Below are 25,127 nucleotides of genomic sequence, written 5' to 3'. Positions count from 1 at the left end.
TATATATATATATATATACACATATATAAAGACTAATAATAGTATGTTATGCATCATTAGCAGTAACAGTTTTTCCAGGTTCTGCAGTCATCTGAAAAAAATTATAGACATTCAGCACATTCCATTAAAACAAAACAAAAAAAAAAACAAAGAAAAGAATAATATCCAGAAAACAGCAAAGTTCTGTTGCTGTTGTGGTACCTGGCACCATTTCTTCTATTAGCTCTTAATCATCATCTGGAAAGAGAACATTCTAGAGTAATATCATTAAATGTAGCTCAGATAAAGCACAGTCCCTACTATGTATCATAAAGCAGGTACTAAATATTTTACATTCATAGAGGTATGATACAGTACTGTCCTACATCCTTAATACTAGATTCAGTTTTGGTTTGAAATTTACTTTGTCTGCAAATAAGATTGCTACCCCTGTTTTTTTCTGGACTCCTGTCACATGGAGAATTGTTTTCTATCTTTTCACTTTCAGTCTATGGGCTTCTTTTTGCACTAGGTGTGTTTCTTGTATACAACATGTTTTTGGATTTTGCTTCTTCCATTTTTCCAGTCTATTTCTCTTGATTGGTGAGTTGAGGCCATTGACATTGCTGTTTATAACTGATATGTACTGACTTATTATTGACATGTTATTGGCCTTTTGTTGACTCTTTTTACTTTTTCACCTTCTCCTTTTAGTTTCTTGCCTTGCCTATTTGATTTGCTCTGTTGGGCCTCATGGTGTTGTTGCCTTCATTGTCTTTTTCTAGGATCTTGTTTAGAATTCCTTGTAGTGCTGGTTTGCTATTCATGTAGTTTCTCAAGTGTTCTTTGTCGTGGAAGTGTCTTATTTCCCCATCCATTTTGAAAGAGAGTTTTGCTGGATACATCAGTCTAGGTTGGAGGTTGTTCTCTTTTAGTACTTGAAATATCTCATTCCAGGCTCTCCTTGCCCCAAGGGTTTGTGTTCATATATTCTTCATAGAAACACATAGACATAGTAGGCCTTGATATGTACATCTTACAGACAAGATTACTGAGATCAGAGAAGTCCATTCACTTCCATCAATTCACTCAGCTTCTATATGATCTATTAATAAGTCATTAAGAATAGAATAAGTGTATCGTATTTCAAAGTGTATGATTTGTCTGTCGTGTCAGGATGCTTACACTTAGAAATAAAACTTCAGGACTTCAGGTTTTACTGAGTGGTAGAATGGCAGCCTAGCATATGAAATGCCCACTACTCCAATGAATGAATGAATGAATGAATCAATCAATAAGACTTTGGGTATTAATTTAATATTTTATCCAACTCAAGGATTGGGATAATTTGAGCATTAATAGATATAGTCATTTTTCAACCATGAATGTTTTAAATATATCTCTTTATGTGGTTTTATCTAGATACATGTAAAGAAAACATACTTTGATTTTTACTAGATGTGCACTCTACTTTTTCAAAAAGTTTGGCTATAAAGGAAAGGATAGAGATGAGGTAATTGAGGGGAATATAAGATAAATGGAGGCTTATTTGTTATTTCAAGATGTAACTCTGGGAACACATTCATTTTTCTGATAGGAAGGTGCCTGCAAGGATGAGGAGCACAAGAGATCTGTGTGACAGGGACTTATATTTTAGAACAACTTTCCAGAGAAGGCATAGTGAGAATGATATATAGAGTTAAATAACTTTGTTTAGCGTAGTCTTGTGCTTCTTCCTCAGAAGCAGAAAGAGACAAGATTCTAAAAAACAAAGAAATAGACAAGTTGAAATAATTTTTTAAAAGTGCAAAGTTAGAGGATTACTATAGGAGCTGAGATATAACACCACTGTGCTTATAAACTAATATATTAACCTTTTCTGAATATTAGTAAAGGATCCGAGGCTCCTGGTTGAAGACAAAGGACTCTTATTTCTCATAGCCCAGCAAACATTGTAGGGATCAGCAAGTTTGCGTTAGTTTCCCTTGCTCTTCAGGCTCCATGAGGACAGACAGTAGTCCAGATGGATGTCTGCATGTAGAGTAGAGAAGTAAAAGAGAAGAAATAATTCAAATGTCATCAACTGGTGCATGAACAAACAAAATGTACAATGCAGTATCATTCAGCAATGAAAAAGACTGTTCCTTGATCACACTACAAAATAGATCAGTGATGGCGAACCTTTTAGAGATGAATGCCCAAACTGCAACCTCAATCCCATTTATTTATCACAAAGTGCCAACACCACAATTAAACCTAAATCAGAGGTTTTAGTTTAGAAAAAAAAAAAAAACACAACTCATACATTAGTATCTTTTGTCTTAAAAGCAAATAACACCCGTTCCATAGGTTCACCACTACTGACATAAATGAACCTCTAAAACCTAATGCTAAGTGAGAAAAGCCAAACACTGAAGACTTAATATTGTCTGACTCCATTTGTATGGAATTTTCAGAAGGAGGAAGTCTTTTGGAGACAAAAAGCAAGAGTTTTGCGGGGCTGAAAATGGCCAAAGTTTCAGATATAAGAGGTTTTGATAACTTTGACTTGATACGCTCTATTTTTTCAGTATTGGAAAAACCTAAAATTGAAATGTATCTTCAAATAATGGCTGGGGTAAGTGGAGTATGGCTCCTGAGGAAGGAAGAGGTGAGGTTTGAAACTGAGAATGTGAGAACAGATAGGGACAAGAGTAACGATTTTTGCAAAGGAGCACTGAGTGTCTGCTGGGGATAAAGACTACATGTATTTGAAGATCGGTCTGTGGCATTTTGTGCTGTTGGCTACAACCTCCCATATCTCCCATGCATCATCTGTTTCCTTTGGTTTCTATACAGCTTTTCAGTTTTCACCTTCTTAATCTCTTCCCTGAGTTCATTCTCCCATCTCTACCTCTTAGGGTCTATGATTCCTTTAAATATCTTCTACATCTTCTGTAGATAAATTCAGTATTCACCTGTGGCCTGGGCCACCCTGGTGACTGGGAATTCAACAGAAGAAACTCATAATATCAACAATCTACTGGGCACTTTTATCAGAAGATACCACGGGCTTCTCTAAGTCAATACATCCTCAAATGAGCTCAGCATCCTTCTCTCAAGTTTCAGTCTTCTCCTTCCTCTCTCTGTGAACTCATTCTCCAGCTAAGCTAATCAGCACTGACTTCTCCTCCTTTCTTTTACTTCTTCCTGTTCTGGCCCCAAAATTCTTCCCCTGAGCAGGTTTCAGATTCATCCCTTCTCCTCTTTCCCATTGCTCCTGCATTTTGGGTGCTACACGTCCCCTTTCCCACTGCGACAGACTCCTAACTTGTGTTAGTTTCACTTCCTTCCGTGTTTAAAGCACAAGTTTGATCAGGTTGGTCCAGAAGGCTACTCACTGCTTTCAGTTCAAGTTGCAGTTTTTTGAAGCATGATAAAGTCACTTGCAACCTGACTACTTCCCACCATTTTAGCTTCACTACTCAATTTCTGCCCTCCTCGCTACCAAATTAAACACTGAACATTATCTCCATCCTTGAGGAGCTAGGAAAGGGAAAGGGTAACTGTGATATGGACTCTAATATTTTTAACACTTTCATCATCTCCCCCCCGCAATTGATCAGTATTTATGAAGACACCCTTAGTATCAAAAGATAAAAAAAAATGAGTGGTAAAAGCTAACAGGAAAATAGAGATAAGGAGCAATGTATAAAAGGTATATCATCAGATTCCCTGCCTTTGCTGAAGGTTGGCCCTTAATTTGACTTTTAGCATTCATGTGAAGGTTCTTATGTGTTGTAACTGAGACACAGACACTGCTCACTGGGTACGAGACAAAGGGGTTTTCTAAGTCTGAGATTGCTTCCAGATGAAGTAGACTGTTTCAAACCAAATCTTACTTTAGAAATTGGTGGAAATTGGTGCAATATTAAATGCAAAAGCACAGCACCCTAGCCGGGGTAAGACGTGAACTTATTTGTCTCCATTTTAAATGTTGGGCCAGGCAGAAAGCAAGCAGTTGCTAGGTATTTGTCAAGTGAATGGTTGAGTAAACAGTGTGCTCCCCAGCAGCAATTCATATGAAGTCTTTGGGTCAGGCTTTTCATTTATAGTAGGAAAGAGTTGAATGAGGAATCCCATAGGGCCATTCCTAGGTCGGCAATTTGACTTAGCTTCTTTCTCCTGTACTGCAACTCCCCAGCCAGTTCTCTCACCCATCCCCAGTGTTCCAGCCCCTCCCTAGTTGTCAAAGATAACAGGTGCTAGTTGGTCTTTGAAGCTGTCTGTTTTTATTATTTGAATTTAATGCTGTACGGGAGAGTTCTTTGAGAGAGCATTAAAAAGGCTCCCTAAAAAGTGAGAAAAAGCAGTAAATGAGACTTATAAAGAAATGGTGAATTTACACCAGATACACAGCAGAATTCATTTGAACATCATTTTATATATAACAGCATCATGGTGTACTGGGGGCCATGAAGATCGGCTCCTGAAACTCACATTATGCAGGACTTTGGCTCTCTGACATTTTGTCTTTCAGTACACACATACATCAAACCCGCATCTTTCTCACATAAACCTACAGTCATCTAATAATGCAGCCATTTGAGAAAGAGCTGCAGTCAGAGGCAGTACGGCTCCTGATCTCCATGCCAGGAAGTCTGAGGCCTCAGGATATGATCAGATTAGCGCTTCAGCCCCAGTGCCTGTGCTAACTGCCTGGATGGAGATGCGCTCAATTCAATTTGCCGCAATTAGTGTGACAGAGGCAGATGCACACAAGCTGTGCACTGAAGCTCCCCTGGACAGAAATTGGCAGCACTTGTATCTTCTTATCCTTACATTTTTAAATAATGAGAAAGCAAACAGGCCAACTAGAAGGAAGAGGCATGCATGGACCATTACACAAGCGGTGGAAGTGAAAAGAACAGGGTTGGAGGGAGGTGGTTGAGACCAGAGGATCACAGTGAGGCACCTGGAGGACTCTGCCACCCTTGCATTTCCTCCCAGGTCTCCAGATATCTGTAAGAACTGGAATCCCTGGGCAGCATCTTGGCTCAGTGTTGGGATTAAACTGGGGAGACTTGTTTTAAAATCACTGAAGCTTCTAGCACAGCAACAACTGTGAAATTGTGTGGCCTAGACAAATTATGTGCTACTGGCCCTTAGAAAATGATCTTAGGATTCTGATGGCATCTTAATTGCTTTAATATGATTTTTGAAAAGCATAAAAAGGAAATTAGTTCAGTAAATTTGAAGAGAAATATAGCAATAAATGTGCTGAAAAACAAAAACAAAGACACTAACTACCTAACTACCCCTTATTAAGCTTTAAAACCAGTTCACTGATTGAATACTTCATGCTTTTAAAAATCCAAATCACTGGTATACTTTATATAAAGATACAAACCTTTGACTGCTTAGCCATAGTTCAATTTCATTGCCAATTTCTTTAAATGCCAACTAAATTGTATAAAGGAATTGTTGTAAGTCACATTTTGTGACAAATACAGTATATTATTTTGCTAAATATAAATTGTTTTGACTTTGTTTAAAATATGTTTCTGGAAAGATTTATATTATAGTAACATCTAAAGCTATATGACTTTGAGTTTATTCTAAGGCCAGCAATAGCCCTTCTTTCTGCTTACTGCATTTTCTCGGAAGCATCCTTAGGGCTGTTTCCCTCTGGAACTATGGCCGAGGTACTTAAGTTGAGGAGCACTTTCAAACCCAATGCTTTTGCTCCTTAAGTTGAGGAAGATAAGCAAAGAAATTGTTCAGATGTTTATGGTGTAATTTTTTTCTGAATTCACTTGCTTAGCAATAAATATTGTTGTCACAAATATGTGTAGACTGACTTCCCTGAGCAATGCTTGTAGTTAGGCTCTGCAAGGGAGAAGGCTGAGTGTTTCCATGAGGCATTGCCCAAACACACCTGCTGTTAGCCATTTGACCTAAGTCAAAAGATGAAGATTCTGACCCTTCCTCTTGCTTTCCTTGGTCCCTAATGTCACCACTTGTACTCACAGTTCCGCATTTGCTATTTGAGAAGTTCACTGCTTTCTAGTTAACCTCAAATGGGAGCTCAATTTATAAAATATTTAAAATTGAATGTTTGAGTTCCAGAAATTTATTCCTGTGACACTTTGATTCATGATTATTGGGAAGGAAAACAGAATCTCCACTTACCTGAAGCAGCCTTGATGCAAAGCCATGGAAGGGTACTAGCGGGCCAAGCTGAGAGGAAGTCCCGAGCAGCACCACCCACATTTGGTATCCTTGCTCTGTGTATCTCCTCTACAGATGCTCTTCCTTGCTACAGAATTAAACCCCTCATCTCTACAGTCCCTAGTGTAACGTGTATTGCATCTGTGATAACAGTTCTTTTGCTTATAACTTCCTTTTCTTCACTCTCTGAGGCCTCACCTGGCCCAGACCCCAAATTTTATTCTTTTTATATCCACTTGTTCACAGGAGACAGTTGGAACTATTGATGAATATCGTCAACCCACCTGTGTGCTCTAACTCAGTATAATTGTGTTCCTTTTTTGTTGTTGTTGTTGTTGTTGTTAGAACAAACTCCTTTCTGCCTGATCCACTGCTCTTCTCTATTACGTATCCCCAACCCCAATTCACACACTTTCCATATCTGGGAAATTTCTATGTACTTTTTAGGTTGAAGATATCTCTGGAATCTTTTCTCTACAGTACGAGGCCTCTAGAATACATTAATGCTGTTTCCGGGTCTCTGAGGCTGTTTACTAGTGCCTTTGTGACAGCATTTAGCACACTGTCGATTGTTGTCTGACTACTTATTCTAGGAGAAACCCCAAGAGTTAAGACACATGTGTCATTCACTACCAAGTGCCCTGCACTTAATAGTTTCTCTACAATATTTATTAAATAAATGAATGAATGGATGTATTTGTTAGAATATATCTTCTCCATTAATTAGACAAATGATTTTATTAAACAGACATAGCATGCATTGGGGAAAATTAGTGAAAGTTCCATTCTTCTTATTCCCAGTACTCTTCTCTTTATCTTCTCTGGAAACAAACAGCTCCAAGGAAAATTATTCCTCCACACAGCCAGTTCAAATGCATTCACACAAGGTCATGTTCTGGAACCAGAAACTGCCTTGTTCCATTAGGACTATTACAACAAAATGCTTTAGACTGAGTGGCTTATAAAAAAGGGGAATTAAGTTCTTACAGTTCTGGGCTGGAAAGTACAAAGTAACCGTGCATTAAGGATCTGCTGGGGTGCTACTTTCTGGAGTGTAAATGGTGCTGTCTTGCTTTATTCTCACGTGGCATGAAGGGGAAGGCAGCACTCTAGGACACCAAGGGCATCCACAAGGGCTCCACTCTTGTGGCCTAATCACTCTTGAGGACTCCACCTCCTAACACCTAGGTATTAGTGGCTAGGTCTTAACATATGAAGTTTGGGGCACACAAACATTTAGTCCATACCATGCCTTTAACCTAAATTCTACCCAAGTGAAAGTACACAAACCACATCTAGGCCAAAGCTTGAGATTTCATAATAAACCAGAGTACAGAGCTGATACTGTTGGGTGAAGCACTGCCTTTGCAATGGGTACTCAGAGCTGTAAGAACTGTGTGTTTAGCCAACAACTTGGGGACATGGATCACAACTGTGCAACCTGGCTCTTTTCAACTCCGGAAGTACCATTTGTACAGACTTGAGACATGAGTCGTACCCCATGGAGGTGTTCCGCAAAGCAGTTTGAGTGAAGGTTTAATGTGGTTAAGGGACTGTGGAGAAAATGCACACTTGGCAGGTCAGGAAGCAAATTACTTTCTCCTCATCTTTGTAACAATTGCTCTCTCTTAGCAAGACTAGAGAAAGCCAGGTCCCTGAGGGTGCAGGTACAGTACATAGAGCATAGGCTAAGAAATTATTTCAATTAAATTTTAGTAAGTATGCTGCCAAATCTAGTCATGAATTTAGAAAGCTTGTAGTGTTAAAAGGAAATATCATCTGATGAACTTCAAGAACAATTAATGACATCCTCTTAATATTATAACCTACTTTCTCATTTATTTGGCCTGATGCTCGACAAATGTCCAAAAAAAGTAAAAAGATGAGGAGGGATATGCCATCTTTCATCCTTTGAAAAGATGACAAGTCTGTTTCTTGCCAGTGTTGTAAATAATTGAACGGGAAAGTAAATTGAAATTTTACAGTTTGTATATATATTTGAAAACTTTTCATCGGTTTTAAATTCAACTTTTAATTCCAGCTACTTTGAAGACTTACAGCTCCCTGCCACATTTAAAGGAAACAAGAATCAGATAAAGAGAAACTAGAGACATTTATAGCTAAATGGATGCACATTGAGGCTATACTAAATCGAAATAAATAGGACACATGTGTAAATGCCAAGTAGTTTCTCACATTTGAAAACTTTTCATCGGTTTTAAATTCAACTTTTAATTCCAGCTACTTTGAAGACTTACAGCTCCCTGCCACATTTAAAGGAAACAAGAATCAGATAAAGAGAAACTAGAGACATTTATAGCTAAATGGATGCACATTGAGGCTATACTAAATCGAAATAAATAGGACACATGTGTAAATGCCAAGTAGTTTCTCACACCAGGGAAAATGGTGTAAATGAGGATCAAAATGTATAAATGATAATGTGAAATAGGAAGAAAAGGTCCAAAGGGGAAGGGGAAGTGGTAAGGGTAGGGAAAAGGAAAGAAAGGAAGGAATAAATATAAGGGAAAAAAAAGGCCTCTACTAGGCCAAATTAATCTTTTCCATGTTTCTAAGCAAATTCCAAGTTGTAGAGTGCCAGTTTATGGAAATCCTTCCCCTGTTGCAATTGTTTAGAAGTATCTTCTTTGACATTAATTTAGTTAAGTTCTTTTAACATCCACTTAATGTATGTGTCTGAGAAGCATTTTATGTTTCTTTTAGGATTGTGGAAAAGGGGTATTATAGTGAGCGAGACGCTGCAGATGCTGTTAAACAAATCCTGGAGGCAGTCGCTGTAAGTAAGAAATAATAGATACTGTGTGTTTAACTCTTAGTCATCTCTTCTTTTTATGACATCAGCATTTATCAAATGCAAATATGTGATAAGCCATAAAGTTTAGAGCAAAAATATGAAATAGTTATAGAATATACACTTAATAAATTTTTATTGTTTATTAATTACTCAAGCTCTGAAATACGCAGGCCCCTTTTTTAATTCCATAAATTGGTTAAAATAATTTCCATTAGATTAGATGAGACTATATTACACCTTATTGCCTTTACTTGTTCCTTATCTCTTTTGTTTCCTATTTCCTGAGTTAGTTTCTTGTTTTTTGGTTTTTTTTTTAATTTGGTAGGGGAATGGAGGAAGTTTGAGTTAGATAAATATAAACTCAGCAGCTTAGAGATTATTGGTTTTTCTTTCAAGACAAGAAGTGAGTAAATTAGATGAGAAAAATTGGCAGTTTTATTTATTGAAGGAAAAACTATAAATTACAAATTTACACTAGACCACAAGTTTTATAAATCAGTGGTGGAAATAGATATACATATATTTACAAACATAGTTTGAATTTCAGGTAATGTTTGCCTGGATAAGTGATTATGCTAGTTAAAATCTACTCATACAGTTATAGTGTCTGATGTACACTAGTGACTCATTTACTGACTATAAAGCCAAAACAAAGTATTCTCTGGAGAAATGGGAAAGGCCCTGCAGGAGGATGTTTATTTCAGAATTAGTTAAAAAAGATAAATCTATGAAATATGCTCAGAATTATGATATATACTGTCAGAGTCAGTTATCTAACTAAAATTCAATATCTTGATAAATTAGCCAGAATGACACAAGCATGTCTTATTAATTGTGCTTGCAACAAAAACTACAAGGAGAAAGAGAGAAAAAAAAAGGAGGGCTAAGAGGAGAAAGGATCTGATCTCTAAGCAGTTCATATACCGATGGTGAAAAAGAAAAAAAATGACCTTCATGATCTTTGCAGAGAGCTACTAGAATTTACCAGTTTGTTGTCTAACCAAATCCATTAGTGAGCTATCAGTACCAGGTATAACAGTCTTTATTATTGTTCCTTCCTATGAAAGTACTTGGTCATTTTGATAGAGTAGGGAATAAAAAGTTTTAAAAGAAAATGATGGACACTACAGAAGATGTCATAGAGAAGATGGAATTGTATAACACAGCTCCAGATTATATGAATATTAAGCAACAAATTCATATTGTCATCTCACTGTACCCAAAATAGCCACCTCCTTCCACATTTTTATTGCCCTCATTTCCTAGGCTTGCAAACTTGGGAATTGTTTTCATCTTCCCCCTTCCCTTCTCTCCTCACATCTGCCTTTCCAAATTCAGTTGCTCTTCTTTCAGATGTCCGTGAACCTCATCCTACTCCTCATCATGCTATTACTGTTTCTGGCACGACTTTTCCTTTAACACTTCCTCTTGCTTCCAATGCCTATTCTTAAATATATAAATCTAAAATCATCTCTTGCAATCGCTCTTTTCATTTTGTCACTTCCTAGTTTAATAATAGTCTCGTGTCTACCTTAAATACCCATTTGAAACCTCATTTCTTAGGATATACCATCACTTAGGTAGTCAAGCAAATTTGCTGGCACATCATTTTGTCCAAACTAGGCAGGTAACAAAAGAACCTTGGAAAAGCCGGGCGTGGTGGCACACGCCTGGAATCCCAGCACTTGGGAGGCTGAGGCAGGAGGATCGCTGTGAGTTCAAGACCAGCCTGGGATACATAGTGAGTTCCAGATCAGTCTCAACTACACAGTGAGACCCTGTGTCAAAAAACAAAAAACAAACAAACAAACAAAAAACCAGCAACAAAAACAAAAGTACTTTGGAAGAAAAGCACAGTTGAGTTCAGTTTTTAGGTATATGAAGTTGGCGCACATCCTAAATACCTTGAGCCTCAGTTTCCTCTTATACAATGGGCATGGCATTCAACCTAACATGGTTGTGGAAAAGACGAAGAGAGATAATGCATGGAGTCTAAGCACTGCTTATAAGACAGGGAAAAGAGAAGAAGCAACATCAGACTCATTATATGCATTTAAAGCCTAACTAAATACTGTAAATCTGTGCAAATCATATGACCTCCTTGGCGAAGCACTAAGATTAAAAACAATTGTATAATCTTGAGATCCTTGTTGCATTGATTGCACAAGTTCGGTTTCTGAAAACTCAGTACTTTTATTTACTTATCTGTATGTATAGTACACCAATAAAGTTTTAAAAAGAAGTGTGCTAAAAAAGTAGCATGAGTGTATACTTGTAGCATGAAATCAATCCTTAAGTTAGCATACTGTGTATGTATGTTTGCAGTTTACCTGGATAGAGTTAGGTACATTCATTTTTCTAACTCTATTATATATTTTCTGTCAGGCAGAATTTTTTTTCTCTCTGAGACAATAGCGCATTATGATCTGATGCATGTGACACCAAGGGTAAGGAGAGGGACATGTGTCCCTTTAGACCCTACATTCCTCCCCTTATACCATTTTAAGACATTACTTCAAAATGGGATAATTATCAAAATAATTGTTCTGAGTGCTTCTAGTTTGCCTTTTTGTGCAAGTAGCAGGATGTACGAAATTAGAAGGGCATTTTAAGGAGACAGAAGTAAGCAAAGAGCCTCTCCGTGTAGCCTGAATAGCAGCCAGGACTCCCTTTCTCCCATTTTTGCTTTTTGTCTCATCACCTGCTTTCCTCTTCTCTCTCCCAACACCTTCTCTACCTCTCAGACTCACAAAGTGACACATGGTCAACTTAACATACTCGCATTAACATAGTACAGTAAAAATTCAAGCCTAAGCATTTCCTCAAAGCAGATGCAAATGTCACTTGATTTTAATTCCAAAGCTCTAATTTAGGAAGTAGGCTACGGCATTGAAGTTCAGCACTCTTTGAAAGAAGTTTTATAAAACCTAGATTTTCTCTGATCATTGCAACTAATGGTTAATTTAAAGAAACATGAAAATCATTTTCCCTAAGTGCTTCATAGGTAGAAAGCAAAGCAACTCAAAATTCAAGAGAAATGGCTTGCATCTATGAAATAGTTTATGGTCAACTACAAAGCTATAGATAGCTGTAAAAATAGGACAGTTGGGAACACAAGCAATCAGTAATATATCTCACATTTCCTCTGGATTACACAGTTATAAGGCTATATCTAGGTTGGGTGTCGAAATCACAGAGGCAGAAAACTTAAAAATTATAAAGTTTTTGGAAAATATGTTGCAGGTACAATTATAGCCCTTGTGTAACATATCCTGCTGCCCTCCCTCCCTTCCCACTCGTCTCTCCCAGTTCTTTCTCTCTTATTTTGTAGTATTGCTCTATGAACTTGCTCCCTTTCCTCTTTCAGCTTTTAATAGCATTTGTGAAAGCCTTTACAGTATATCTTAATCGGCCCTTGGAGGACAAATTCTTAAGCTTCCTTGAGTGTTATTTCTTCTTGAAGTGAATTCCACTAGTCCCAAGTTAAGTGGTCCAGGTCAATCTGGACACTCTGGAAGGGTCATTTTACCCTAGTACAGTGCCACCACTAAAGATACCTTTTCCATTGACTTGCACAGATAACAAGGGAATCTCCTCTGACAGCTCTTACTACTCCAGTTTTTTTCTTGTCACCTCTAATCCCCTGCTGAGCATTTATTCCCAAAACATCATCCTCCATCTTGTTTTCCACCACTGCACTTCTTCTTCTTTTTTTGCCACGTTGTTCTTTGGTAGGTTTTAATTTTAAAGGCCTAAGTTCAGAGCCTAGAGACACTTGTACTGATAGAGTACTGATTTTTTAAAAAATGCAAGAAAATGTTTGAGGAACTATTAAATCTACTCTCTCAGAACATAGCTCTTTGTTTAGAAATGTGTTAAACACTGTGGTGATGGTTGTAGAAAGTTGAAAACAGAAGCACTGAGCCCCTCAGAACTGTGGGAAACTATAATATTTGACCATCATAGAAAAATAGGAAACTAAGCATGATATAAGGCTGCAGGAAAATATGAAATGCTACAAGCTTTATTGAGAATCTCTAAACTAAAATGTTAGAGCAGTGTCAGAAACAGCTACCTTAGGACTAGAGGGAAAAATGAAGAGGTTGAAACTATTAAAGCTAGAAGACTGAAGAAGGTGGCTGTATGGGTCTGTGATGGGGGATAACTCTTAACACTGGTGCTGGTGTCTCTGTGCCTGGAGGAATTGCCCAATTAAGCTAGAACTCAGGTCTCTGGGTTCACACTGCTGCAAGCTGATGCTAATGTCACTTTAGAGGGCACTGAGACTGGTCCCATAAGCACTGGAAAAATTCCAGCCTACAATCAACTGCTGCTACAGAATGATCTGCCACTGCAAGGTGAAACTGTTTCTAGGGTCACGTAGTTAGGACTAAAAGGCAGAAAAGCAGACCTAGCAAGCAAATGGAAGGGAACAATTCTCTTTGTCCTCCCAGTTTCTCTCCCTTTTCATGTCAGAGTCAAAAGGGAACCAGCAGGAGAAGGAAAATTGTGGCTTAAAATTCAAATCTCAGCATCATAAAATGGACTAAAAAAGAGTAGGCTTAAAGGTGAGAGACAATAATAGCTTAATAAATTGTAACAAGTTACTTTAAAAATAGTCTAAGTTTATGTTCCTTTTGACGGAGCCCTCTAAAATGTTCAGTGTCTGCTAAAGTATATGAAATGGTTCTAGAGATCAGCAAAATCAAAACAAGAGGGCCAACTGTAAAACAAATGTTTCCATTCAGTATTCAGTACTATGCCCAACAGGATTTATACATTTACTGAGTACTGTATAATTCAATTTTACTTTGACGTATTAGAGTGATCTCCCAATCCAACTTCTTACTCTTTGTTGGGAGATCCTTTTTAGGAAAATGAAAAATGCCAGAACTTCTTTTCCAGCCTCTCTTGCAGCTAGGGAAAGGGACATAATTTGATCCTGTCCCTGCATTCTGAGGGTCAATATACTTATGAGTTGTGGGTAAAGTTATATTAATAAAAGGAGACCCAAGGAATAAAAGGATGTTTTTCCTTTTCACTGCCATAGATGGCTCTGCATATGATGCTAGGGATTGCTTTTATTATCTTATAATTATGAAGAGAATCATAACTTTTGTTGAAGACAGGAAAAAAAATGACACCACTAGAATTTTCCTCTCACTTGATACCTGATAGAGTATAATAAGGGTCTCTCAATATTTCTGACACTATAACTTGTAGACTTGAAGTATTGAGATCCAGCACTCCTTCTTAAAGTTTTGGCTGTATCTTATTGATTCTGTAGTATAATTTTCCATTCATCGAAGTGTAGCACAAAGGGAAGTTTTTGGAAATTTGGAAATAAAAAGATTATGGCTCCATAAATTTCCAAAAGTTGAGTTTCACTGAACATCAAACACATACCGACACACTGCTAAATCAAAATTAAGTATGATTTGAAGGGACAATGAGGTTTAAGGCTATTAAAAAGAAGCTTGCTTCTGACATTTGTTCTTTGGTTCTGTGAATATCATTCCTGCTTTGGTCCACTTGTAAATAAAAAGGCTGTAAGAGTTCCATTAAGCAATAAGAGAAGAAAATGGAAAAGGTAGGATTTTTTTCTAGTTTGTTTGAAATCTGCCATTTCCTATGATGTTTGCATTATTTTCTGGTAAGATTTTAGCTACTCTTACTCAAATTTGGACATTAATCTCTGAAGGATGAATTTTAATTCATGTAAGGCTCAAAACATTGAAACATTTTAGTGGTACTTTTACCAGTAAGAAGTAAACATGACTCTATATTTTTATCAAGAATTGAGAGATCACAGTTATCAGAAAAGAAATAATAAACACTTCTATTTATGTTCTAGTATTTTGTTTATGAAGATATAATAAAATAAACAAGTGGCTCAATAAAAGCAAAATATATTATCCAAAAATTTTGGAGCAGAAAAATAATCACCATTTTGAAATTATAAGGCTATATTCAAAACTAGGGATCTGGAAAATAATTTTGGGGCTGAGGAAATTTCTTATTCAGTGTCTCAGCACATTATTTTCAGCAATAAGGATAATGACATCAAAAGCTTATCAAACTCTCTTGATTCTCAGAAAAGTCAACAATAAATTCTGTAGTACAGGAATTCCCTAAGTACTATATATAAAATACTATGTTTATGATTCTATTCTGAATGATTCTTGTTGTTTAAGGGCTTCATAAATATTGAATGATCTCAGCAATTCAGATCAGCCAGTTCTCTGGTCCATTCCAGGTTCTATTCCAGAACCCACAATGCAGAGGTCAAGAATTTCACCAATACACTGGACAGACATATTGACACATGGTCACAAGTGACCCCAAAGCATAAGTGAAGACAAAATCTATTTGATTTGTGTAGGGAGAAACTGAGTCAGAAAATTCTCACCAGAGGAAGCTTTCACTAAATTGTGTTTTAAAAGAAAAGCTGTTGTCTATAAGGCGAGCAATATGAAAGACAGTAAATTCCAGGAATATTCATTTTCTCATACAAGTTCTCAGGGAACATAATGGAGAAAAAGTGATCTTGCTAGAAGACACAGTATGTGTGCTAAGAACTGGAGCCTGAGGGAGAGGAAAGGACCTGTCCCGAGGGCCTCAGGTGACTTAGTAAGGAGGCTGCTGGTGATGTGCCGGTGAGGAGGCCTGGTGTGACTTTTGCTAGTGGGTTCTCACCCTGAGGACAGCACAAAGTCGAGAAGCAGTGGGTCCAGGTAAGAGGACGTGTCCAGTCAAGAAATAAAAAGTATCCCTCTAACCGCCCTCTTCACACACACACACACACACACACACACACACACACACACACACACGCACACAAAGGGGCATGGTTTTTAAATCCATGAATGAAATATGCTAATCAGCTAAGCCCAGAATTCCCCTTAGATCTTCACTGTCTGTCTCATAAATGTTGCATATGGGAAGCCCTGGAGAAAATGAAAAATGCCAAAAATGATCTAGAACAGGGAACATGCAGATAACAGGACTTTGTTTTTGCAGTACCCATTAAAGTTTCATGAAAATGAGGTGATTGAATGGATGCAACCTGATTTTTGTTTGATGTCCTTTCATTGAAGACTTTAGAAGTTCATTTTCAGATATTCTGCTAAGTTGTAGTTGATTAGAGAATGAACTAAGAAGGTTCAGAACTATCAACTTTGGAGCAGGAGATAACCTCAAGTAAGGGTAGGAAACATTTTCTAGGTAAGTGACAACATGAAAGAAAAGAAAACAAAATATAATAGCAAAGTACATACAGTGCTTTTTCGAAGTTAGAAAAGGTATGTATTGTTTCTATTTCCATAAAAGATCTACAAATATTAATGAGAATAAAGAGAAAGAAAAAAGGTAGGAAACCAAGCTATAAGGAAATAAAGTTTTAAGGTTATATATTTTAATTCCATCTAAAACTGTTCATTCCAAGCTAGTGTGTATAGCCTATAAGAGAAATAATATTGTTACAATTTTTATTTGTTTTTGCAGTGCTGAGGACTGAACCTGGGGCCTCACACAAGCTAGGCAAGTGCTCTACCATTGAGTTACATCCCTAGTTCCAAAATACTTTTATTAAAAGACAGACCTTACCCTAATCTTTAATTTTTCCTATTTTTAATTTACCTGACATGGTATTATACATATACGTATTCTGTTCCTGTGACACTGAATGCTCTAAAAACTGAAATCCTGGACAAGGTCCTACTACACAAAATGGGAAGACTTTTCTTTACATGATTGAATATAACTTGAATGCCAGCGGCCTCTACCTACCTCCTAGAGCCCACAAGGCAAGGGCTCTCAGCTGGTAAGATTTCCATGGCAATGATCCTCTTTTAAGAAAGAATTCCAAAAAAGAAAGAAAGAAAGAAAGAATTTCTATGAGGGATATATCAGGGTCTTCTTATTTGAAGTGAACAGTGATCATTTCTTTGCATGCTTGTTTCTCTCAGTGGGTGGTAAAGAATGGCAAAGGTTACACTCTAGTTAATTATTTCTGTGTTGTTCTTTCATTGTGATTATTCATTGGAGCATGAGTGTGGGATTATGAAATTTATTTCTTCTCTCTAGTAGCAGTTATTTGCCAAGAAGTTAAAGTATTCCATGTCTGGAGGAAATGATGTTCTAATTTGTATTACATAGAATGATATGTGAATCTGCTCTTTTTATGTCTTTGACCCATAAAAAGTGATGCTATTTTTTATTTTGGAAGTGGCTAATTCGGGTATGTTATTGAAAAACCAACAGTTCTCTACAGTATTTGGGTATAATTTATGTTATTTCTGAGTGAGAAGGAGAGCATTCAGACAGTACTATAATATTACCAATGGAAGTTTCATTTTATTGTTAGTGACATCCTCATGCTTTCTACATATGAGTAGTGATATGCAAAACCAAAGTGTTGGCTTTTCTAGATTAAGAAAGAGCCTCCCTATTGGGGTTTTGTTTTATTTTCTCAAATTGTTGGTATGTTCGATAAAAAACCAAAATATTCAAAATATTATCATCTGTGGAAAAAAGTATTTGTTTCAGATGTTAAAAAGCATCACCACTGAACAAAGAGAAGATAGGTCCTAAGTCAAGACAGAGGAACAAAACAGGAGGTGTCTAAGACAACCTCACCATTGCCACTGAGATCTTTTACCACAAACATGTAGCCCACAGAGAGATGATGACAGTGTTTATGAGCAGCTTTCTCTGAGAGTCAAACTTGACTCCTTTGATTCTCCTATAACTAAGCTTGGACTTTGAGTCTCATGAACGTGAAAGAGTAGATAACAGACCTTCAAATATAACAGTAGGTAGGTTGGGCTCAGTGCAGCTGGATCTATGGAGGTTCTACCTCGAAGTGCTGTTGATTGTTATATAAGGTTTTAGGCAGTAGTAGATAGCAGATTGCTCCAAATTACTATTCAGGAATAAACTCCTCATAGTCATGTAGAGCAGCAGATGACTCTTCCTCTATGCAGCCAAACCACAACTGAGAAAATTGCAGGAAGCTGGAAGCACAGCCAGAGTGAGTTTGTCACATGATATTGGGGTTGGATCAGCCCCCTTTTAATTAAGTTTAGATAACAAAGAAAAACAAAAATGGACCCACTAAAATATTATAAGATACAAAGGCAAGGAGAAATGTCTTCAAAATATAGAGTAACAGCATGCTTTTAGAAAACCATAGTAAAAGGGAGAGATCTCTGAAGTGTGTACTTTGTTTATTCAAAAGTCTCATGTATTTTGACATTGAAATACACTTACTTTGAACAAGTTATTAATGAGTACCCAGTTTGAACTAAAAGTAAAGCTCTGCTTATATATTTACATAAATTACAAGGAAGCTTGACACAATGACAAAAGGTTGCAGAAACCAAATTAAAACTTTAAATTTGAATTAAAATAGTACAACGCAGAATCAGTTTTACATAATTAAATGACTTCATGGCCCAATTCTTAGATAAATGCTGAAAGGAACTATCTCACCTTCTGAAGCCAAGTGCATGTACTTGTTTCTTGTTATATCTTTTTCTGTTCCTGAGAAATTTAAGTTCAAATTTTCAACAAATACAGTGTTTTCTCTGTTCCTCCAAGGCATTTTGTACAACTCAGCACCCACCACTCTATATTAAACTCTACACAGACTGACTTATTCATCTGTGTCTGCCATCCTTTCCTCCACCATCCGCATTTTCCATGTGCCCACTTTGTATAATTGTACCAAACAGGCACAACATATATTCCTTGGCTTAATCTAATTAGTTACTAAAACTTGTTTAGGATCCTACAATTTAAGTGCTGAAAATATTTTAGAACTAGCCTTCAATGGATGGTTTCTAAAAGACAGTAGGACTCCAAATATATTCAATAATTCAAGAGACTGTTAAATCACATTACTTTTAAAAATGATAATGCTCCCTTTGCAGCAGTCAGACCAGGAGGAGGGCGGTGTAGTCTCGGCGGCGCTGCGGAGACCTCTACCCAGGACAGCTCTCCCTGCCCAGGCCTCTGTGCTCCTGTCCTCAGATGTCCTTGGCTCCTAAGCCTCTCATATCTGATATGGTGGGGCGAGGTGAGAGCAGGCCCAGGGGGAGGGTGATCATTCTGAGGAACCGCAGTCTCTACCAAGATGATAGAAGTCCTGACAACTGACTCTGAGACACTGCTACACCAGCTCATTACCCTGTTGGAACAGGAGGCCAGATGTCAGCCAAAGGTCTGAGGCTTGAGACTAATTGAATCTGCACATGATAATGGCCTTAGAATGACCACAAGACTGAGGGACTTTGAAGTGAAAGATCTTAGTCTAACTCAGTTCTTTGGCTTTGATATGGAGACATTTCCCTAGCTATGAATTTACTGGGCAGAGTCCTGTCTAAAATGAAGGTACAGCTCAAGCACCTTGCATGTGTTTGACTGAGCTGCTTTAATTTGGCTGTAAAATCGATAGAAGAGGAAAGAAATGTCCCAATGGCAACTGGCTTGATCTAAATCAGTATCGGCTCACGGTTTGAGACCTAATGTGAATGGAAAAGATTGGATTGGAGAAGGTGTGTTGGAAAGTCAAAACTACCACTGCCTTTCAATTTCTACAAATCTATTATTCACTCATTCAAGAGAGCTTGCCGTTTGAAAGGAAAAATAGCTTAAACTTTGAAAGACTAGAAGCTCATTTTAAAGCATGTCACTGCGGGATTGTATTTTCTAAAGCAAAGTCTTCTGTGTTGGCCTTATCTATCATTGCACTGGAGATATAAGCACAGAAGTGTGTACAGTTAACAGAAGGAGTAGAATGTCTTCAGAAACTTTGCAAGATAAATGGCAGAGATATGATCTACTGGCAAGAGCTTGTATCCAAGTGTTTAACTGAATATTCATCAAACAAGTGTTCTAAACCAAATGTTCAGAAGTTGAAGTGGATTGTTTCTGGGCATACTGCACAGCAACTGAATCACAGTTACTATAGAATAACTCACCTTCCAACAATTCTGGAAATGGTTTCTTAATTGGTAAATTTGGTTGTTATTCTCTGTACAGAGACAATTGTATAATTTTCTTCTATAATTAGAGTATTGAAATAGTATCTTAAAATAAAATGAACAGACTTGGAATAGCAAAAGGGAAAAACTGGTGTCACCACTCTGGTCAGCTAACATTTGAAAGCATTTGTTATATATAAAGTACAGTACCCTAAGGGCCGGGCATGGTGGCACATGGCTGTAATCCTAGCACTTGGGAGGCTGGGGTAGAATGATCACCATGAGTTGAGGTCAGGCTGGGCTACATCATGAGTACAAGGTCAATCTGAATTACATAGTGAGACCCTCTCTCAAAAAAAAAATTAAAAAATAAAACACCCTTAGGAGTTTTCCATCTCTTATATGTTAACCATTTCATTAAATTAGCAGCTTAGAAAACAACACCCTCTTTAATAACCTGAATTTGTAAGGTAGTGTTAAAGTGATGGTTGGCTTTTTTTTTTTTTTTTTTTTTTTTTTTTTTTTTTTTGGCACTGGTGATCAAACTCAGGTTCTTGCACTTGCAAGGCAGGCGGTGGAACCGCTGAGCTAAATCCCTGGCCCAGTAATTTTTTTTTAATTGCACATTTTGCTAAATATAGCCTTAAGTTCTAGCTCATTTAAAGGTATAATAGGACCAAAAGTTTGATCCATATATGAACTAATTTGAGACTGTTAGCTTATAAGCAGAATCATTATGAACTTGAATGTTATACCTAAAGAAAAAGTAATACAAAGCAGATGATCCCTTTTGGGTTTATGAAAATTGCCAGTATGTCTCCACATACTGCTACTGCAATTGGAAAAATGGAAATTATATTAATAAAAAATACATATTTAGTCACTGCATATATTTTATATGTTCTTGCCATCTAAATTTATTAACTTACAATAATGATTTATCTTGTCTTATTCAAAACTAAATGCTAATATTTAACACATCTACATATGCTTATGAAACATAGGTATGAAAAATTTACTTTTACCAGCCAGTAATATTTAGATAAACTTTTAATAAGTTAGAGGTTTTTGGTCTTTACATAAATAGTATTATTGCAGCAACAACAAAAAAATTCTTTGAAGCCTTTCTCCACAACCCTGAACTATGGATTCCATAATGTTTTTTTGTTTGTTTGTTTGTTTTTGGTACCGAGGATTGAACTTGGGTCCTTGCGCTTGAGAAGCAGGCCACCGAACCGCTGAGCTCAATCCCCGGCCCCCAATTCCATAATGTTTTAATGGCTTTAAGTTATGAACCCTCAAAACTTCACTAGATTTATGTGATGTTCGCCATCTTTGGAAAACTGCCTAATTAATACAATGCCTTGGGGGGAATGTTTAGATCTGAATTCATCTGTAACGCTAAAGGTATAAATATTAAACACTTAATACAAGTCTGAAAAGGTGAACTGTGAACATGCACATTTTTAATGCACAAGAAAGGTTATATTCTAGATAATCTAATGGTTTTTTTACACCCATAATGCAAGTAATAGTTCAGAGATGAGAATATTATTGCTTTATGGAAATTACATTTAAGTTTTAAAACATTTTATAGTAAGCCAAAATACAGACCTACTAAGTTTGGCATATTCATTGAGCTATCTTTAATGTTTCTTCTAAAAACCAGGTGACATTTATATCAATGATAAAATTTCTGTAATACTTCCTCAGTCTATCTAGTTCCATTTAAAAAAATGTTCTATTATATTACATAGTAAGTCAAAATCGATTATCTCTCTGAAAACTTGCTTTACCCTATGTTCTGGCTAGAAAAAGCACTCCAGGTTTTACTCTGAATTATTTCTATAAAACTACCATTGCTCTCAGTTTTTTAAAAATAGAATATAATTCCACAAATTTCCATAATGTGTCTAAAGAAAACTAAGGAGGTGCTGCCATAGTTACCTGATTGGGGAGGCAGTGTTGGGAATTCTCCATGTGAGCCTATCAGTGTAAGGAGAGGTACACACATTGTTAGTGTTGTAAGCAGTGGTGCAGCCTGAAGCCTGAGTCAACCCAGAATGGATGGAACCAATTCTGACATCATGTCACTGATAAATCACCATTGAAAAATAAACCAAAGAACCAGAGTATAGTCTACCTTTAACTTTTTGTAAACCATGTTTTGTGGATAAGTTCTGTTTCACCATAAGGCTGATATGTTCCAATATTTTGAAAACATCAGTATTAGTTTTGAGTTGGCAGAGGTAACCTAACCAACTACCATTATGTTTGGTACTAAGAGATACACCTTTCAATAAAATTATTAAAATGCAAAAAAATGATAATGCTGTTAGAACTCTAAAGGACATCACCTTCCATGAAATGTAACAGCTTTTAAAATAAAAATTAAAAGACATGGCATATTCTCATACACTTTGAGAAAGACATCTAATGTTATTGAACTTGAAATGATAGTTACAGGCGGGAAATTCATTTGAAAACATTGTTTTTCACAAATATACTTTGCATTTCAGTTTTAGTTTCAACTTCTCAAAATTTAAACTTGAAACACTTAAGTTTCTATGAATAATATGTTGAGCATATTAGCCACGTGATATACCTTTGAAATGTTTCCTTGAATATGGAAATGGATCCATAACCGTACTATTTAAATTTTAAATTACCTTTCTAACTTTTGCCTGCGAAATTGCTCTTACAGAAATTTAGTTACACTCAAAACTTACTGGCTCAGAATCCCGTACAATTCCAAAAATGTCCTTGTAAGTTGAATGTCACAGAGGGAGAGCCTTACAACAGACAAATTCACAACATTTTTATCTTCTGCTTGCCCATGTGCCAGGCCATTTAGTATAGGGGCTAAGTGGTCTGTTCTATTACTAGAAAGACCTCAAAGAAGACAGAATCCTGGGAAGGATATGTAATTGGAACACACATAAAAGAGAACAAATAATCATCAATAATAAGCACAAATAATAAGAATGAATAATCAGTAATAAATACTCTCAGCCATCACTACTGTGAGTTATTAGGAACCGTCTGTAGAGCACACATTAGCTAAGAACTTTATGTAAATAATTTCGTTTAATCTTCACATCTGTTAGGCCATCAGATTCATTGAACAGGTTCATCTCACAGGTGAGAAAATTAAGATTCCGAGCGGTTAAGTAACTTTTCCAAGATCATGTCATGTGGCTGGAGCATGGCAAAACAATGATTGAAACCTAAAATAAAGGTGATTTATATCTTTCATCTTTCTGCTTCTTTTCTCCCACTACCATACTCTGCCTCTGTGAATTTGGGCCTCAACAGGGCAGGCATTTAAGGACTAAGATTGAAACAAGACAAATAAGATACATCTGGGGCTGGGAATTTAGCTCAATGGTTACACCACCTGCCTTGCATGTGCGGGGTCCTGAGTTTGATCCCTGGTACCAATAAACAAACAAACAAACAAACAAATAAATAAGATACAGCCATTTAGAAAAATCACACAATCCAGAAAAAGTCGCACATTTTTTAAAGACACAGGTGCACCACAGCAGCAGGTGTGTCTGTTTATATTTAAGTCTTGTATTCAGTTGTAAGAAACTATTCAATATAACAAGAGAGAATTACTTTGTATGATATAATTTAAAAATTAAATCTGCCTCAAGTAAATTAATAATATACAGTTGCTTATTCTATTCTTTCCAGGACAGGAGTAGGTGTGCATGTTAATAGTTCCACAGATATATCACTTCTGGGTTCCGTTAACTCTGATACTTGAAGGTTGGAGTAATAAAAGTTGAGCATACCTGTTGCGAGTCAGTGGAAAGAGACTGTGTAGAGGTATTCATGGATTTGTAGCCAGCTTCAGTACCCATTCAATGATTATACTTCCTCCCATGTAATTGCCAATTTATAGCAATTTTATGGGTCATAAAACATAGTGCAGCCCAGGGGACTGATTTGTCAGGTGACTCATACCTAACGCAGGTGGCACTAGACACTGTTGATGTCTAGGCTGACTCCCAGATGTTATACTCAACTTCCACAATGTGAGCCCCAGCCAGATCCTCCTATGATCATTTGTAGAACAGATCCTTTTTTAAAAAAATTTCCTTTTAAAAGTGAGTCTAACTACAGATAGAGTAAGAGCACACAGCTTGTCAGAGTTCAGAATTTTCTTCATTCATCCAACTTTTCTCAAGTACCAGAAATGATGAGAAGGATAGGCTAAAAGGAATTAGCATGATTTCTTATGACAAGTGCAACTGATACAGTAGAATATAAACATTTGACATTGAAAACTATATTAGATAACTTCTTAGATTTGCATTTCAATAAAATCTTATTTCCCGAAAAACACATTTGCATTCACATAGAATTTCCAGGGCTGAACAGTGTATTATATGTAGTGAATTTGGTTTTGATATTATGTTTCTGTTAGTACCACCTCAGGACTTTTAAATCTGAACCTCTTCAAAAGAGTTCTAAAGAAATAGATTTTTTTTTTTTACAAAAAAAAATCATTTAATCTGACAATACTACAAATTTGAGAGAGAAGTGTTGGTATTTAAAGCAATGATTGAATTTAAAATTTTTAACCCTGGAATCCCTCAGATAACTAAAACATCTAATATTTATATAGGAAGTACCTGAAAAATCATAATAATATATTTTTATAAAATACTACAAATTTTCTTTTAAAGGATCTACCATGCATTTTTCTTTTTTGGTTTTATATATAATTGATTTCACCTGATGACGTGATGCTTTTTAGTTATCACCTAATCAATACTAATAACAATTCTGCAATATGCCTAAAGAAAATTTAATTGTGTAAAAATTAATAAGATAAGATCCTTTGTTAAAGTGAATTTTTATTTACCCTAATTTAAGAAAACAGACCTCATCTGTGGGAGATAAAAATATTGTTACTCTTCACATAAGTATTATCTAGAGATTTCACTATGAAAATTATTTTAATTTATTTCCCTTGGTAAAGAATACACAATTCATCATACCTCCTAATACATAGAACAGATTGAAGCCAAATATCCATACTACAATACTCTAGCTCTTAAGATTCTCCAATTTCAGAGAGAAAAACAGGCATCAGTTAAGGATCACAATGCAATTTTTCATATTGA

General features: G+C 36.4%; 1 protein-coding gene and 1 pseudogene across 1 annotated transcript in view; both read left to right on the top strand.

Annotated features, from left to right (window-relative positions):
* Camk4 (calcium/calmodulin dependent protein kinase IV) overlaps positions 1 to 25,127 on the top strand; it is a 113,558-nt gene that overhangs the window by 48,147 nt on the left and 40,284 nt on the right. The window contains exon 5 of the mRNA XM_010607905.1: positions 8,914 to 8,986. Coding sequence (XP_010606207.1) covers positions 8,914 to 8,986 — 73 coding nt within the window. The remainder of the gene's footprint in view (positions 1 to 8,913; positions 8,987 to 25,127) is intronic.
* On the top strand, positions 19,140 to 20,016 carry LOC109117531 (annotated as a pseudogene).

The sequence above is a fragment of the Fukomys damarensis genome, unplaced genomic scaffold, assembly GCF_012274545.1.
Source record: "Fukomys damarensis isolate Sample0158 unplaced genomic scaffold, DMR_v1.0_HiC HiC_scaffold_3, whole genome shotgun sequence".
In the NCBI taxonomy this organism is placed as follows: domain Eukaryota; kingdom Metazoa; phylum Chordata; class Mammalia; order Rodentia; family Bathyergidae; genus Fukomys; species Fukomys damarensis.
The sequence above is the reverse complement of the archived record's forward strand: the minus strand, read 5'-3'. Positions and strand labels throughout refer to the sequence as shown.